This window comes from Diaporthe citri, assembly GCF_014595645.1.
Source record: "Diaporthe citri strain NFHF-8-4 chromosome Unknown scaffold_3, whole genome shotgun sequence".
Taxonomy (NCBI): Eukaryota; Fungi; Ascomycota; class Sordariomycetes; order Diaporthales; family Diaporthaceae; genus Diaporthe; species Diaporthe citri.
The window spans coordinates 2,441,337-2,459,417 of NW_025064848.1; the positions used below are offsets into that span (position 1 = coordinate 2,441,337).

General features: G+C 55.8%; 4 protein-coding genes across 4 annotated transcripts; 3 read left to right on the plus strand and 1 right to left on the minus strand.

The window, feature by feature from the left end:
* Window positions 1-2,982: 2,982 nt before the first annotated feature.
* Window positions 2,983-4,502, plus strand: INS49_008279 (uncharacterized protein; the record flags this gene model as incomplete). Its single annotated transcript, XM_043169023.1, has 2 exons — window positions 2,983-3,351; window positions 3,534-4,502. 2 exons carry the CDS (start codon window positions 2,983-2,985, stop codon window positions 4,500-4,502), a joined length of 1,338 nt encoding a protein of 445 aa, XP_043026703.1.
* A 1,216-nt stretch (window positions 4,503-5,718) lies between these two features.
* Window positions 5,719-7,170, minus strand: INS49_008280 (uncharacterized protein; the record flags this gene model as incomplete). Its single annotated transcript, XM_043169024.1, has 4 exons — window positions 5,719-6,539; window positions 6,598-6,754; window positions 6,828-7,035; window positions 7,091-7,170. 4 exons carry the CDS (start codon window positions 7,168-7,170, stop codon window positions 5,719-5,721), a joined length of 1,266 nt encoding a protein of 421 aa, XP_043026704.1.
* A 1,868-nt stretch (window positions 7,171-9,038) lies between these two features.
* Window positions 9,039-9,723, plus strand: INS49_008281 (uncharacterized protein; the record flags this gene model as incomplete). The annotated part of the gene is made up of 3 exons (XM_043169025.1): window positions 9,039-9,086; window positions 9,245-9,392; window positions 9,455-9,723. The coding sequence occupies 3 exons, from the start codon at window positions 9,039-9,041 to the stop codon at window positions 9,721-9,723; spliced, it is 465 nt and encodes a 154-aa protein (XP_043026705.1).
* Window positions 9,724-10,447: 724 nt separating this feature from the next.
* Window positions 10,448-18,039, plus strand: INS49_008282 (uncharacterized protein; the record flags this gene model as incomplete). The annotated part of the gene is made up of 5 exons (XM_043169026.1): window positions 10,448-10,525; window positions 10,611-10,797; window positions 10,970-12,568; window positions 13,825-13,960; window positions 14,253-18,039. 5 exons carry the CDS (start codon window positions 10,448-10,450, stop codon window positions 18,037-18,039), a joined length of 5,787 nt encoding a protein of 1,928 aa, XP_043026706.1.
* Window positions 18,040-18,081: the final 42 nt, after the last annotated feature.

Genomic DNA, 18,081 nt, shown 5'->3' on the forward strand with positions numbered 1-18,081 from the left:
TTGACGTGCAGATACGCAGCCGCAGTATACGCTTCTCTCACTCCCCTTGTGTGCCGAACCGAACTGCATAGACCACCACTGATTTGCATACCCGGCTTTCTGGTACCGGATAGACCAACAGGATGAGTCGAGATTGCGAGCGGGATTTCTGGTACCCGACTACGCTGGGAATAGAATAGATTACCGTCGCGATTTTTTTTTTTTTTGGTGAGATGTGCTGAGTGTCGGTGAAGAGAAAGAAAGGTACCACAGTACTGCAATATCCGAATCCGACAAGAGGCTGCGGGCGCAGGCTCGGGTGTGGATGTGGAACCCCCTGGGGCCGGAACCTGGAAAAAAAAGCTGCTGCTGTGGTAGAACAAAAGAGACGAGGGGGGCAAAAAAATCAACAGGAAGCTCCACGTCGTCCGAACCGGCTTGTGGGTGCCCGGTGCCTCACCCAGCCAGGCGGCTTGCGCAATCGAGCTTGTTGAGGATGCTTGGACCTGGGACCGTGGCAGTTAATAAGACCTTGGAACAGCTGGTATTACGAGGGAAAGATACGAGGTGGTAGTTATGTAATATATACACGTGTAGCATGACGATGCAATAACAACGTGCATCTGCATTCACCACCTGTTCAGAGAGACCAGATCCGAGGAATGCCATGAGCATTGGTGGTGGAGAAATTGAGAATTCGGGAAGAAAAAGTATATTTACAGTTCTTCCCTTCATCTTGGTAATGTGCGGGATCACACTAGAATGTGAAGCTGCTCCCCACGGCGCTCCCAGCGGACAGGGCGAGGTGCCCACCCACTCTGGCAGGTGTCTTATTTCGCGCCGTCGTTTTCTGTCATATTCTGTCATTTCTGAGCGATTTGACGCAGGAGCCGGAAGAGGCTCGCCTAAGCAGGTACGGAGATTAACGCGAGGGCAGAAAAGATAGGGGGGCCAAAAAGGCGGGGGGAGAGCTCAGAGTCCAGCTAGCTCATCAGCGCTCAAGCCACCCCGTGGGTAGTGTCACTGGCGTGCTTCCATTTTTGGGGAGAACTCATTTGAGCGAGGCACGAGGAGGGCACGCCCCACGGGCGTGGGTGGGCGTTGCCCCGGCGTCTCGCGTGCTTCTGGAGCCTTTTGGGTGGAGGAGAGGGGACAGGGGGCCCTGCTCTGGGGCCCTGCTCTGGTGCCCAGGTTTGTGGTTTCAAGACGCGTGGATCGAGGGCCGGGAGAGCAGGGCAAGCATACATGGGAGCAACATGGGAGGGCAGATAGAGTTTTCAATGCGACGATTCCAGATGAACCCCGATGCGCCTGTGACCCGAGAAAGTCGATCTCGCAACAGGAAGTGTACAGTATCTGTCATCTGTGTAACCTGTTGCACACAAGACAAGACTGACTGACTGATCGGTTCACGGCTGTGAGACTGGCGTGCTACATGCTAGCAGGGACCAGTGGCTGTCGGATGTTACGGGTCATACCAGTTCAGTACGGTGACTGGGTGATAGCGGGAGGGAGGGCTCACGGATCTGAGCGTGCGTGCTGCGGACTGCACAGCTTGGGGCTCTGGCTGGGAGTACATCTTGTATCTGCGGTAGTGTCTAGTATAGGTAGCTTGCCTGTCAGAGTTTCACGATCGCGGGAGCCGACCACAGATTTTTGCTGCGACCATGAGGCACCAGCCCAGCTCGGCGGGGGAAACGGGAGGCCGGGTTGACACCTTGTCACCTCGTCTACCAGACCCGGCCTAGTCTGTCCGTGGTGGGTGTTTGAGGCTGGTGATGGGCTGCAAGGGGCGCACAATCCAGACGCAGACCGGACAAGACAAGCCAGGCTTGCAGGCTTGCAGGCTTGCAGGCTTGCAGGCTTGCGTTGCAGGCAGGTTCTCAGGTTTCTGGGGACAAGTTGGCGGCACGGCAGACTCGACCACGCCCCACCCCTGCGCACTCGACGATCCGCAGCCTTCTTCGGACGGGGGGGGGGGGAGTTGAGGCCCAGCGGCGCTGAGGGGTGGCAGCCTCCACAGCAATTGACTGTTCCGTTTGGCTGGTTGGCCCCCCGTCGAGCCTCGAGGCTCGAGCAACGGTGGTCCACACCTGTTTCCGCTTTCAGTGCAAGAAAATAAGATCCGTGCAATAACGCTCATCACTGGCAGGGGACGACGACCGGGGAGATTTGAGTCGAGGTCAAAGTTGCAGCGTCCTCATCTTATACACTCCTTTTCGTATCGTCAGCCCGGCGTCACCCAATCCCACATCCTGCCAGTCCCTTTTCTTTTTTCCCTTCCCCTTCCCCTCCTTCATTGACCTCAATCCGCTCGCTCACCTGCTCATGAGCCCGACTTCTTCTGAACCTCCCGGACGGCCCAACCGTCAGTTCGAACGTGTGTGCATTGCTCCAAGAGGTCGAAGCATCAAGTGGTGGTGACCCCGGTTACTCACTCACACCCACCCACCTACCTTCACCCACCCTCGCAGCTGTGGTCAACCACCAACCCCAGTCTGCGTCACAGGCCTTAGCAAGCCTGCCCCGTCACTCCTCCGCCCACCACCAACTACGCGAGAGTGTCTCAACTCTTCGGCATCCCGAGGCCCGGCCTTCATGCCCACGAGGTCAATGTTTTGTCTAGGACTCTGAGACACGCATATATCCTTGAGCCGATCGGGCTCAACCCCTCTAATACCATAATCACAAGATCGACAACTGGTAGACTGCTTGTTCCCGAGTTCTCGGGTCACATTCTTGACGCCCCTCCAAGCAACAAACAAAAGCATCTCTCCCAGATCCTCCTTACTGGACAACAGACGATCCAAGCGCCTGTCTCTATAGCGACATCCGACCAATAAGCCCCGCGGCCTCTTGCCCCGGATTCTTTTCTCTTTTTCTCATATTCTGTCATACCTACAGCGCACATATTCATACTATACGGACAGCCGAATCTCGCCGTCTCCACGAATACTCGTGTGCTCCACCTCACGGCCACTCACCTACCGGATTGCATAAACCATGCCGAAGGGTTTAATACCCCTTATGCTCAGTCCCAGTTTGACCGAGGGATTCGGCTCCGGTCCCTCAAGAACCACCGTCATCCTCCCCGGCGGCCAATACATCAACCCTCCCGCCGCCGCGTCGTCCGCGTCTCCGGCGCATAAGCGCAACGCCAGCGATGTCACACCCATGATCAAACTCTCCCGGCCGCCCGTCAGGACTACGAAGCGCCACTCCCAGCAAGTACCCGCTTCGCTCCCCGTCCTGCCCTTCACGTCGGCCGAGTGGAAGAGGGCAATCACGGAGATAAAGAAGTGCTACGTTACTCGCCGGTACCGAGCATGCTCGGCCAGGTGTAATGAGATCCTCACAAACACCAAGGACCTAGTGAGTTGCGCCATCTAGCACGCGGCATCCTATTATTGGGATAGCCTTACTGACCTCGCGCGTAGTCAATGGTGCAGCCAGCTTATTTGATATACCTTAACTTTTATGCCGCCGCATCCCTCGAAATGTGCGCACGCCCATTACAACCCGGACCCTCTTACAGAACTAGTCTTCTCCAACAGGCCCGCGGTCACTACAATGCCGCACAGTCATTAATTAGGCAGGCAGAGGAAGCAGCTGTTGCCCAGTCTCGGTCGACTTCTGCTGCGTCGTCGTTACCCAGCCTGCATTCCCCATCAGGCTCAGTCTCGTCCCGGGCATGGACCCCAGAGTCCTGCCTGATGACGCCGAACTGGACCCACTCCAGGAAGTCGAGTCTGCAGCAGGAACCACGTTCGGGGGACCGGGAGAGGCCAAAGAAGAAGGTCTCGTTCGAGCTGCCAAAGGATAAGGACCGGTGGTCGTTCCGACTACCTGAGCCAGTGGTCCGCCCGGACTCACCGACACTGGGCTTCGACGACGAATACTTCATGTCCGGCGCGGCACGGCAGGACCTCCCGGACCTACCTGTGGCATCGAGCAAGCGCTGGTCCCGGCAGGACATCGAGGTCGACCCGCTGGACAGCCCCGCGTCATCGCCGCCGCCCATGCCGTCCATCAGCGAGGACGAGGAGCCCAGCCCATCCAGCTCGCCGTCCTCAGAAGGCTTCGGCTCCGACGTGTGCCCCTTTGGGCAGTTCGGCGCCGCGGACCTGGAGTCAGCCCGCAACGTATCCCGCTACTGCGAGACCCTCACCTCGCTCAAGACGCAGGTGAACAGCCACATGTCCTCGCTCAACCAGCTCCTCGAGTCCGACGAGCAGCTCCAGGCCCAGCACGACCAGCCCGAGTCGCCGCTGCTGTACGACGCGACGACCATCAAGTCCGCGCACGTCAACCGCATGAGCCTGGGCGGCCGGCAGCGCAGCGGCAGCAGCATGAGCTTCAGCAGTGTTGGGTCCATTGGCGGCGAGGAGGGGGAGACACGCGCTCAGGACCGTATGGCCAGGATCGACAAGCTGCGCATGAACGGGTGGAAGAGGAAGAGGTTCGACGCGAGCCGCTACGAGGTGCTTTGCGAGACGGTCTTGGCGGAACTGAACGCCAACTGAAGCCCACCCCGGGGAATATATACGACTCCCGAGGGATCAAGGGCTCGGGGCAGACATCTCATTTGTTCTATGAGCTCAGGCTCGGCATCATATAATTGCCCCGCGCATTCTCATCACGATATCAGACGACGGGCGACAATGGAGGCAAATGACAAACTCCTCGTGACACCGGGGATGGACTGGACGGACACAAGGACGGAAGGATGGGTGGGAGGAAGGATATATGGCACCATCGTGAGGATCTGCATACAAGGACTGCATCGTACAGGTGTTCGGTGCATTTAGGAAGGGAAGGCTGGCCACATCGCTGCCTGCTGCATTGTGCTCTCTGCATATTCATAAATATATCCCTGGACGTCTTCGTCCCGCAGAACATTGGTTCTTCAACAAATTCAAATATCTCAAGCATTATAGCAGTGTTGCAGTCTCCTGACAATGCAACTGGCCGCATTGATAACCTCTTCTCCCAACGTGCTGTGCTTCGGGCCGCATCGAGTAAATTCTGAGAAAGCCAGTTCATCGTGATGTATGTATCGGTCTGTAGAGGTTTTGAGTTTTGGAGCCTGGTTGCCAGCTACGCGCGCATGGCTTCTCGCTGTGTGACGGAGGCTCTTCGTGGAGGAGAAACCGGGAGGGGCTCGCATGGCTTCTTTATATTGGAGGTCACCAGCTTATACCTTTAGGACCCTTTCCGTGCCTCTCATCCTGTATAGGCTGCTCAGGCGTTCGCCGGCCAGTGGCGGGCTCTTGAACTCCCCCCTCCCGGCGCCACGGTGGAATTGTGACAGTAAAGGTGATGCAAAAGGAGAGAAGAAAAATCAAGGTATTCTATTCCACGAACATGATACTTGTGTACCGTCCTATTGTAAGCAGCGGGGCAAGCAAGCAACCGACTGGCCTCTGTGCTCAACCCAGCTGTAACCCCTATCGCTATAGCAGCTAGCCTCCCTGCCTATGTCCGAGTTTGCCTCCCACTTACTCAAGAGACCAATTTTCCAACACAAGCACTAAAGCGCACACACCCAAGGCGACGGCGCGTGACTGACGCGGCGTCGCCCATGGAAACGAGAAACACTGGGGTAAATGGACCTGACTCTGCAATAAAGAAAACAAGAGACAATTTGCCAAGACACTACCCCATGGTATCGAAGGCCCTCTGTCCTCCTCCTGACTGCCTCCTACTCTTTGCCAGCGGATGGCAACGGTTCGCCGCCTTTTACTCGTGGAAAGAGCGCCTCTTGGCCTCCTTCTCGACCTCCTCTGCCACCTTCAACGTCTGCTCCTGCTGCTTCATCTCGCGCACCTTGGCGAGCACCACCTCGCGGAAGATGGCACCCTTCAGTTTCTTTTGGAGATTTCGCTTGCCTTCGCTGGAGGTAGAAGCGGAGGTAGAAGCGGAGGCGCCGGCCTCTGGCTTGGGGCTCGAGTTGTCCGATTCCCTGGAGTGGTCCGCGGCGGCGAACGCGTCGGTCGGCATATCCGAGTCCTCTTTGTCGTCCTCCTGGATCTTGAGGGCTTCGATCCTGTTGGCCAACTTGACCATTTCGATGCCCCTCCGAAGGCGCGCCTTGGCCATGTAGGCCTTGATCTCGGGAATCAAGTTGTGGTCCGTGGCGTTATCACCAGTCAGCCAGATGTGGTTCAGGGCCTGAGAGGAGGTCCACCGGTCATCAGGTTTGGGCTGCAGCAGGCCCAGGATGAACTGCTTGGCGTCTTCACTAACGTCCTTCCAATATCTCTCATGGAAGGTCACCTTCGCGTTGCTGCACTCCTCGATCAGGTCCTGCAAGTTCTCGGAGCGGAACGGCGAGTAACCACATAGAAGCGTGTAGGTTATTACGCCCATGGACCACATGTCGACGGGTTTGCCATGGCCCTTCTTGAGCATGACCTCCGGCGCCGCGTATCCGAATGATCCTGCCATGGTGGTCAAGACCTCGTCCTTGCTGTCGAGCATCTTGGCGATACCGAAGTCAGCAAGGACAAGGTCTGAGTCGGCTGCCTTGGTAAGGTAGAGTAGGTTTTCGGGCTTGAGGTCTGCGATGCGGTCAGTTGTGCCTCCTTCGCGGAGCTCTCATCGTGAGACCGGACTCACCTCTGTGAACGACATTCTTGCTGTGCAGGTAATCGACAGCCCCGAGTACCTGCTTGATAGTCGCGGCAGCATCTTTTTCTGTGAACTTTCCCTGCTCGCAGATGCGGTCGAAAAGCTCGCCACCGGTCGCCAATTCCGTGACGATGTAGTATTTGTCCTGCAGCCCGTGTAAGTTGTAGTCCAGCAACTCAGAGCGCCCTGCCCCATTCTTCAGGTGGAATCCTGCTCACTCTAGACTCGAACCAGTCGACGAACCGGACAATGTTGGGGTGCTTCAGGCGCTGAAGCATGTCAAGCTCGTCATAAACCATCCTCTCGTTGCCCTTCACATTCTTCTTGAGGATGATCTTCACAGCCACCTTGCCAGATGGGCTGTCGGCCTCTCTAACGATGCCATAGGTGCCTGCGCCAAGTGTTCGGCCGAATCGATATTTGGACCTGGCAGAGATAGTCAGAGGGGCCGGTCTGGTGCCTAACGAGGCAGGATACGTACTTCTTGTCGTAGCTTTCAGGTTGGCCATGCAGCCGATTGAGCATGTTGGAGACTGACGAACGGGGAGATCTGGTCAGCATGGTGAAGTAGGGGTGAGATAGGACTATCAGGGTCGTGTGTCGACCACGGGCAACTTGGACATAGTTGCTCAGTACGCAGGGTGAGACGGATAGGTGGGTAGAAGGGTGAGAACGAGGCGCATTCGGCAATACTAACAACTCATCTTGCCCCGACTAGATCTCTGAATTCAAGAGCTGGTTGGTGAAACTAGAGCGACGTGGAATCGCGCTCGCTGTGGCCTAGAGGTAATGGGAACTTGCTCAACGAGCTTCTTGAAGCGACAGCCTGGCAGCCAGGCAAGTGCGATTGAACCAAGCAGGTGTGACAGCAGTCGTCAGGAAGGAGACCAGAGCAGACAGGGCAGAGACGTTCGGAGGGGCGGTGTTGTTTGGTTCAGGATCGAACCGTCAAGAATCTGCAGGCGCGAACAGAGCAAGAGGAGAGAGTGCACACAGTAGCTCAAGTGGTCCCTGGCTAAAAAAGGAGGGGCTCGAACGGCGGGCGGCTCAGTGGAGAGGGAGGAGCTCAGACAGTTTTTTGGGCTTCGGCGGGCGTTTGAGAAGACAGCTTCGTCCGTCAACGACAGCCGACCAAGATAAAGTAATGGAAGAGCTCGGGAGGGCAACGACAATGATGGTATGTGAGGAAATGCCTTGCGCATGAGAGGGGGTTGGCTCGTGTCACCAACTGATGATGGCAGCAGAGGAGCAAGGACTGCCCGACTGCTCAGCCGCACAGCCAGATGGACCTGGATGTTGCTTCGCGGTCGACGGGCGACAGGGCAGTCAACCTGGGCGCACGGCATGGGGGAGGGAGGGGCTCCTAGAGAATCCCCCTCACTGCCCAACGGCCCAGGTGCCATCCCGCCGCTGCTGGTCTGGTCCTTTGCCAGCACAGCCTTCTTTCCCCCTTTTTATAGATGCGTGGCCTTCGACTTGGCCGTGGAGGCCATGGAGGCCCTGATGGATTGTGAGCCATGGGAGCCGTGCATGCGGCAATGTTATCCGAGAGCTTCCACTTTGTTGCGATACAGTCACCATCATGAGAGGCAGGGGCTTCCACCATGGGTCGCTGCAATGTCGACTGACCGACAGCGACCGTCCTGCTGCTTGTCAACAGGCCATGGGGGTCCTGTCGTGGTGTTCTGTTTTTCTTTTTGGCTCTCAGATCCGATTAAGGTCCCTCGTGATACTACCTGGCCCTCCATGTGAGCAGGGAGCCTTGCCTGCGCTTATCTGCCTCCCTAGATGCAGGCGGTCGTGGTTGAGTGTTCGGGACGAAGCTACGGCACGCTGCTACGACGGCAGGACGGTGGACTACCGATGTCGATCACGGAAACAGTGATCGTTGCTTGTGACTAGCCACCCGGGCAGGCTAGCGTGATTTCCCCAGCTTTCGAACTGCCTATGAGCAGACAGGCGGGCTGAGCGGACCTTCGCCAAGTTAGGAGGTACACTGTACCTACAGTAGTGACCGTGTACAGTACCAGAATTCAAAGTTACTCGCTACCTCCAGTATTCGGACCGCTCTTCGAAACAAACACCACCCTTCACACCCAGCCCACCCAGTCCACCTAGTGTACCTGTGTGCTTAACAACTTGGTCGCCATCTGCTTGCTGCAGTCTGGCTGTGACAGTGACAGATCAGTGACTGGCGTCCGGCTGGCACTCTTGCGCTCCTCGTTCCTCATTTCCATCGAACACCTCTGCAAAGACACGGCGGCGCCCCGGGTGGCTGCAGTCCCTCCGTCTGCCCTCCGAACCGGCACCCACCTAGTCACCTACACTACAGTCCCTGGCCCTGACGTATGTTAGCCGGGGTCTTCTCCCACTCGACGGAGCCATTCCACCTCCACCAACACCGACCGCCTTCGTTCCTCCATTACACCATGGGTGCCAACTTTGCGCATAGGCGGCTCGGGAAAGAGTTGACAAAAGTATGTCTGAGTTTCTGAGTGTCTGTCTTTGCGCGCGCACACAGACGAGTCCCCTGCAGAGCTGGTCCATTGCCAGCTTGGAGCCACGCTCCACCCCTGCCACCGCGCTCGAAATCAGGCTCGTTTCTCGTGAGCTGACTTGAATGTCGTCGTGATAGATCACCGACAACCTCCCGGCGGGCATCTCCCTTGTGTCTGCCGATGACCTCGAGACGTGGTTCCTGGACATCAAGGTTCTCGACGACAATCCGCTCTATCCAGATGTTTACAGACTGATGTTCAGGTTTGGGCACCAGTACCCAATCGGTATAGGACCTCACATGGCCCCGATCTCTTTGTAAGGCAGTTCTGACTGACGGTTGATCCAGAGCCGCCTGAGGTGACCTTCGTTCAAAAGCCCGACCGACCAATACCGATACACCCCCACATCTACTCGAACGGCATCATCTGTCTTGACCTCCTGGGCCAGCAAGGATGGAGCCCGGTGCAGAACGTTGAGAGCGTGTGCATGTCACTGCAAAGCATGTTGACGGGCAACACCAAGAACGAACGACCGCCCGGTGACGAGGAATTCGTCCGAAGCAATCGACTGCGGCCAAGGGACATCGATTTCTACTACCATGACAACAAAGTCTAGATGCGAACGAGCCTGCGGCAGCTCACTTTTCATAAACCCGGCGTTGACGACACGGCTTTTGGCAAGCGATATCGACACATGAGACAGAGACATTGCGTTGTGAGACTGAGACTTCAGCGATGGTTTGTTGGAGTTTGGTTGGTTGCCACTTTCCCAGTGCCCGTGGAGGAGGCCTTGAAGTTCAAGCACCTGTTACAATATCCGTTTCGAACTCAGGTGCTATTTTGGGTTCCATTAGAGGAAGGCATTGCTTGGTGTGAGCAGCATCAGGTGCTCTCAATTTTGAAAGGTCTACAAGTAGAAAGGTGTTGCCCTTGGTAGGGTGAGGATATAAGAAACCGAACCCACCCGTCAAAAACTTTCCCACCCGTCGATGGGTGAACCTTCTGTGAAATGTTCTCGAGAGTCCCGTACGTATCCAGGCCAAGACTTTGAGAGCCTGGCCGTCGGCGATCGATGTGCACCCGTGAATACCGACCCAACGCAGGCATGTTTATTAAAGTCGAGTCTCTTCATTATTCTACGCGATCTTATCGCAGCATTTTGTTTATCGATTGATGGATCATCCGGCAGGCAGGCCGGTGCTGGGTGGGGCCTGGCCACCTGTGACAGGCATCTAGCTCCCCCTCCAACGCGCTCGCCCTTGTAGCCTGGAAGTCAGTATTACGACCGTTGCGTTCGTTCTTCACCCTGAAATCTCACCTTTGTCCATGGAGAGCCCATCATGGCTCCTCCACTTGGCTTCGACACGGAGCAGATCAAAGACAAGGCTAGGAAGGACCTGCTCTACCTTCTCTCGGTAGTAAGTAAGGCGCCCAACACAGCTCCCAGGGCAGGCAAGCTCATGACCAGCTTCATTGACTTGGCGCGTTCGGCCTGCTGCTTAGGTCCAGGGCAAGAAGAACCTCGTCATCGAACAGAGCCTCGCCGGCCCCATCGGAACAATCGTCAAAGTGCAGACTTTGCAGGACTATGGCGTCGACAAATTCTTCTTTTTGGAAAGCAGCAATGTCTCGACAACCCAGAGGAATGTCGTCTTCGTCGCCCGCACCGCCCATGCTCAGGAAATCGCAAGTCAGTCGCGATCTCATACATTTTGATGCAGCCACCGCTCCCACCCCCTTCAAACCAGTCGCCGTCGTCTACTATCGAGTCGTCCCCAACCAACACCAATGTTCACGTGCAGTGCCTATCACGATTGGAGATGCGTGGTGAGAGCCATGAGAGCGTGCTGACAATCCCGAAGACCAGATTAGGCGAGTACAACGTGAGAGCCAGACGTCCCATGAGTTCCACATCTTCTGGGTGCCGCGGCGCACTATTGTGTCCGACAAGATCCTTGAAGAATCAGGTGTTCTCGGCGACGTCAACGTCTCGGAGCTTCCTCTGTACTTCTTCCCACTAGAGCGAGATGTCCTTTCCCTGGAACTCAACGACGGGTTCAAGGATTCATACCTGTCGAAGGACCCCACACCAACTTTCCTGCTCGCCCAGGCCCTTATGGGCATCCAACTAAAACACGGCTTGTTCCCCCGTATCACGGGCAAGGGCGATGGTGCCAAGAGAGTCGCCGAGTTGCTCTCCCGCATGAGACAGGAGCTTCTAGCCGGTGAAGTGGCCAGTGAACCCGACAAGAGTGGCCTCAGCCCGAGCACGACAACGGAAAGCGTTATCATCATTGATCGCGAGGTGGACATGGTCACGCCTCTCCTCACCCAGCTCACATACGAGGGCTTGATAGACGAGGTCTTTGGCATCCAAAATAACCAGACAGAGGTCGACTCGACTATTGTAGGCGGCGCACCTCAAGCGACTCAGAGCGCATCAGCAGCACCGGCGTCTAGTAACCAGTCTAGAAGACGCAAAGTCCAACTGGATTCGTCAGACAACATGTACGACCAGCTCCGAGACACGAATTTTGCCATCGTCGGAAACCTGCTCAACAAGGTCGCTCTGCGCATACAAAAGGATCTAGACAGCCGACATACGACCAAAACGACGGCAGAACTGACAGATTTTGTGCGAAAACTGCCAGGCTATCAAGCAGAACAGCAAAATCTGAAGATACATACGAACCTAGTGGAAGAGATCATCAAGTACACACGTACCGACCAATTCAGCAAGCTCCTTGAGGTTCAACAAAATCTTGCGGCGGGCGCCGACCCCTCGTCCCAATTCGACTCAATCGAGGAATTGGTAGCTCGTGACGCACCGTTGCCCGAGGTGCTCCGGCTTCTGTGCATTTACTCTTGCATATCTGGTGGCATCAAAACCAAAGAACACGACCAATTACGCAAACTGGTCTTACAAGGCTATGGATATCAGCACCTTTTGACCCTGCACAATCTGGAGAGACTACAGCTTTTCCTCCCCAAGTCCTCGCCCATGGCATCGATGATTCCAATGGCCGGCTCTGCGGGCGCGACTGGAGACAAAACCAACTACTCGACCTTGCGGAAATCTCTGCGGCTCATTGTAGACGAAGTCAACGAGCACAACCCGAATGATATAGCATACGTCTACAGCGGGTATGCACCTTTGTCGATACGTTTGGTTCAATGCATACTTCAGAAGCAATATTTGCTCTCCATGACAAAGGGAAACGGCGTGGCAGGTGCTGCAGTTGCGAGCTCGGGCAGTCATGGTTGGAGGGGATTCGAAGAGGCTGTCAAGCATGCGCGGGGCCAGACCTTCGATGAGCTCCAAAAAGGAGAAGACAAGGCGGTGAAGGCTCGGGCGCTGCTCTCTGGCAATGGGCAGAAGAAAACGGTGTTTGTTGTGTTCGTGGGTGGGATCACTTTCACAGAAATCGCAGCACTGCGCTTTATCGCAAAGCAGGAAGAAGGTTTGTGCTGCCGCCCTTCGTGTCCACACAGTCCTGGATCGCCTCTCCCATTCTCGAAGCTACCGAGTTGCTGACTTTGTTGGAATACTATAGCTCGAAGGAATATCGTTATTTGTACGACCTCGATTATAAGTGGAAACAAGATGATGGCCACGGCCATTGAGAAGAACTCATTTGGGAAGGCTGGCGCGGCAGCTCGGCCTGTCGACGGCGGAGGGCGATAAAGGGAACACAAAGACGGGGCTTGGTAAGTGCTGGCTGTAGGGATCCGGCACTGGGTCAATTCAGCTGAGGTGCTGCTCGGCTGATGGTTTGTCTCTGGATGTGAACAATCTGCAGAGGAAATGGGGCCGTGATGGGCGAGAGAGGAGTAGAGAGAGCAAAGAGAAACAAACCCAAAGGGTCGAGGGCAGATTACCGAGAGTCATTATATCACGTGATCAGTCCAACCAACCCGCAATGGATGGAAGAGCAGTCCCAGAAATGTACTGCTTTCCCTGCATCTCAATTGCCTGTATAATTGATACCTAGGTATATTAGCTGGCAAATTCCAGCATTTAGTGGTTTTTGCATGCGGCTGCACGGTTCTGCCTATTGATGACCGAGCCAGGGAGTTCCAGGACCTGTTGGGCGAGGTGGTAGACCTGACCGTCGAAACCAGCAAGGGCCGGCCCTGCTTGCCCCTCCCCCCGGGCTGGTCTGATCTGCACTACTCATGAGACTGGCATCTTCTGAATATCAAGCACCGAGCATCATTTTGATGCCGTATACTTGTTGACTGACCGGTCTCCTGCAGCGTTCGGACTACGTTTCAATCACGGAATGGGGCCGCCTGGTTCCATCGCATGAGACATCCAGACTCGGTTCGATGGAGACGACCGATGAGATTGGCGGCGGCGATATCATCAATTCCAACCTCTCGAGCCCTCATCACCAGCGACTGCATACGCCTTCATACCCAAGACAACCGATACCCCCACTCTAGCCAAAGTCGAATCCCGACCTCATAATGGGAGCAAATTCGCGCAGTGCTCGATCTGGACAGAAAAGTGGCATTGGAAAGAGACCTGCACGGAGCAGCAACAGTGGCTCTGACCCCCTGGTCCCGCACTCATCATCTGTATTACTCTCACCGGCTTCAACCTCGTCGTCTCGGACCACCTCCGCACCAAAAAGGAAGAACCTGACCCCGGGCTCGTCATCGCGCCGTAGCAGTACCAATTCTCGCGCATCGCGGAAACCTTCGCGACCATCAGCTCCTCGACCAGAGCCGGAGGAGGAAACCGACGAGTTTATCGCCGATATCATCGTCGTGAACACAGACTCACCAGACCATTCAATAGATATGGACGATGAGGTGTCCAAGACGATGATATCGGGAGATATCATCATGTATGTTCCTTGTTCCGCCCGGCCCTCACGTGATCCGGTCTCTGTCTGTAGCTTGCCGTATATCACGATCTTATTTGTTTCTATTTCTGACAAAATTCTCCTCAGGTCGGATCCTCACGACCCTCATACTCATCAGCAGTCTTCGCCTTACCCTTCCGTCTCTGTTGAGGCGGCGTCGGAGCCGGCTAAAACGGGTTCAGAATTGGCAAACACATGTGTTGCAGGCGCGAATGCATCTGAGCCCCCAGCGGTTTGAGGAAATCGCACAACATTCGATGTCTGTGGGCGAAAGACCTGCATCAGCGCACCTCCCGGACTCGATGAACGCCGAGGCAACGCCATTGAAGCCGCCGTCAACAGAGCCGGAGGCCGTTGATATGGGCTTTGCTGCGTCATATGCGATGAACCAAGACGAGTCTTCCGAATTATTGTCCATGTTTTCAACTGCTCCAGACGAAAGCATCGTTGAGAATGACGCTATGGCGATCGATCCTCCTTTCGCCGAGCCGTCGGGTGTGTCTGTGGCTGATATGACACACACCGAGACGAACACCGGAGACATAAGAGTCGTAACGACCGAGTCCGACAGAACAGAATTCACTGCGAAAGTGGAAACGCCGGCAAAAATCAATTCAATGGTGGATCAGGAAAATCGTGGCTCAGATGTGAATGATTTTGAGACTCTTGTTGTGGATGCCACGGTGCCCGCTGCCTCCCCTCTCCCCAGCTCTCCAGATCGTGCACCCCTACTCTATGCAAAAACAGAAGCCGCGGAGAGCGTTTCTGCTGAACCAAGACCTACTCCTTCTGAGCCGGTAGACGAACACACGAACGACCCGATGCCCATGGAGAACGATGGTGGTAGTGAGCTACAGCCCCACAACGAGGTTGCCAAGGTACCTGAAGGACACGCAAATCCAACAGCATCAAGTTCTGAACTGAGTGACCTCACTGACCTGGATGGTCTTACTCCATCAAAAGCCTCGAGGACTGTTGAAGAAGTATTGGAGGTGGAGGCAATGGGTGACCACGTGGACGAGGCTTCTTCAGAGCTCAGCGATGTTGTCTCCGCTGATTTAGTGTCCCCGGATGCAGCGCACACTGACCAAACTCCAGCAAAGTCAGCGATCAGCCATTTGATCGGGGCGTCGCGCCATTCCTTCGCCTCGTCGGCGTCGGCCCCGACTGAGCAATCTGGGCTGTCTTCGAAACCACCATCCGTCTCTAGCAAAGCGACGACCCCCTTCGACACCGGTAGCCCGAAAGAAGCGACGAGTCAGCCAACCACGTTGACTCCCCTTTCAACGCCCATCGCAAGAGTGCAGCCGCGATTGCGGAGGATACAGTATAATGTGCGCCCAAAAGTGTCTATTCCTACAGATTTGACGCCGCAAGAATACGCCATGGAATGCATTGAGGCTGCGGAGCATTCACGTTTGAATCCGTACGCATTGCACCAGGAGGAATATCACATACTGCGTTGTCATCTCAGCCACGCACAGGTCACGTCCTATTTGAATATTCGAAACGGCATCCTCAGACTCTGGGTGAGGAATCCACAGATCGCCGTGACGAGAGAAGAAGCTATTGGGTGTGCCAGGGACACCCGCTGGTTCGACGTTGCCAACGTGTGTTTCGATTGGCTGGTCCGTCGTGGTTTCATAAACTATGGCTGTGTCGAAATTCGACAACACAAGAGGAAGAATAGCCCAGTCGAGGATTCGCAACCACGAAAGAGGAAGACTGTGGTGGTCATCGGGGCTGGGTTTTCCGGGCTCGGATGCGCCAGGCAGTTGGAAGGACTCTTCACGCAGTACTCAAAGCGGTTCCGTAACATGGGCGAAGACCCACCTCGGGTGGTTGTGCTAGAGGGCAGAAACCGAGTTGGTGGACGAGTCTACTCCCGTGCTTTCCACACTCTGCCAGATACTGCGCCGGGCATATTCCGGGGCAAACGATTCACGGCGGAGATGGGCGGCATGATCATCACCGGGTTCGACAGGGGCAACCCCCTTAACATTCTCGTGAGGGGACAGCTGAGCTTGCCGTATCATTGTTTGCGGAGCGACATGTCTCTCTATGACACCAATGGTACAGCCGTTGATCCTACTCGTGATGAGATGGTTGAGCACCTCTTCAACGCGTGTCTCGACCGGGTGAGCGAGTACAAGTTCAAATCGCAACCATCCAAACTAATCGAAGGAAATCACGACCTCATTGACGAGGGACGTGATAGCACTGCCGAGGGCCACAAGACTATTGCTTTCGAGGAGGAGAAGGCTGCTTCCCAACCTCATGCCCCTCCTGTCTCTCAACAGAATGTCACGCCTGAGACTCACCTCGTGCCAGTGTCCACAGACCGCATGACCGGGAAAGTCCACGTCGAGCCTGGCACTCCTGGATCCACTAGGGCTGCGTTCAAGGCTAAGTCGCTCGGCTGGACCTTGAAGCCTGGAGTGCCGGAGACCAGGGATATCGATCTTGATGCTGCGGCTAGTGATAGTAGTGCCACGTTGGGCTCAGTTGTCGACGAGGCACTGATGCAACACAAAGGTATTCTTGACCTCAACGCCCAGGACTTCAGACTGTTGAACTGGCACATTGCCAACTTGGAGTACAGCAACGCCACAAACCTCAACCGCCTAAGTCTGCAAGGGTGGGACATCGACGCCGGCAACGAGTGGGAGGGGAAGCACACCATGATAGTGGGCGGCTATCAAAGCGTTGCCAGAGGCCTTTCGATGCTCCCGGCACCCCTCACCATACGACAAAAGGCGCCTGTGAAGCGCATCACGTACACCACGGAGGGAGCAGCTGGACCAGCTAGAGTTGACCTAGAGGATGGCCAATCGGTTGAAGCCGACTATGTTGTCAACACTATTCCCTTGGGTGTCTTGAAGCACGGAGGTGTCGAGTTCCAACCTCCTCTACCTTCGTGGAAAGCCGAAGCCATCGGACGCCTAGGCTTTGGCGTCCTGAACAAAGTCATTCTCGTATACAAAGATACATTCTGGGACAAAGACCGAGACATCTTCGGGACTTTACAGACTCCCACTAATCGTCTCAGCCTAAACCAGAAAGATTACGTCTCGCGCCGTGGTCGCTTCTTCCAGTGGTTCAACGTTAGCAACACGACCGGCATGCCTTGCCTTCTTGCGTTGATGGCCGGCGATGCGGGCTACGACACCGAGGTTACCCCCAATGATGAGCTGATTGCGGAAGCCACCGAGGTTCTGCGTATGCGCTACGGTGCTCGAGTGCCATCACAACCGCTCGAGGCCGTCGTGACCAGATGGGAGTCGGACCGGTTCGCGCGAGGGAGCTACTCCAATGCCGGGGTCAAGATGCAGGCTGAAGACTATCAGATCATGGCTCGATCAATCGGCAATCTGCATTTCGCCGGCGAGCACACCATCGTCACACACCCTGCTACCGTTCATGGTGCCTACCTCTCCGGCCTGCGAGCCGCATCCGATGTTCTAGAGGAGATGATTGGCCCCATCGAGATACCCGTACCTCTCGTTCTCCCTCGGGAGACTTCTGCCTCGCTGAAGCGTAAAGCCGAGGAAGAGAACAAGGACCCCGTGCAAGCCCGTCTCGAGGCCTACGAAATGGAAATTCAAGAGCACATGTACTCCAAGCTCGGGCCGTATCCTATTAAACCCTCCAAAGTGGCTGGGAACCCGTATCTCTTGTTCAACAAGGCGCATTACGATGAGGGGCGCAAGCGCTGCGAGGAAGGCCGGCGCACAGGCAAGGGTAAGCCAAGCCCCAATGAGGTGCGGACCATGACGTCCAAGATGTGGAAGGAGGCTGCCCCCGAGGTGCGGCAGCCCTTTGAGGATGCTGCTGAGGAGCAGAAGCGCAACTGTGCCCAGGCGCTGAGGGATTGGACCGCAGCGGCTGCCAAATGGGAGAAAGAAGCTATCGAGCTGAGACAGGAGTATGTCAAGGAGCACCCCAATGTGCCTGGCCCGGAGGAGGTCGCCGCAGAAGGCGGCGGGCATGCGAGTGGCGGGAGGAGGGCGAAGAGGGTCGAGAGCTACGCGGAGGAGGACAGCGACCTCGACATGGAGTAATGCCGACGGCGAGCGACCGAGTGTACTTTCTTGTCTTCTGCT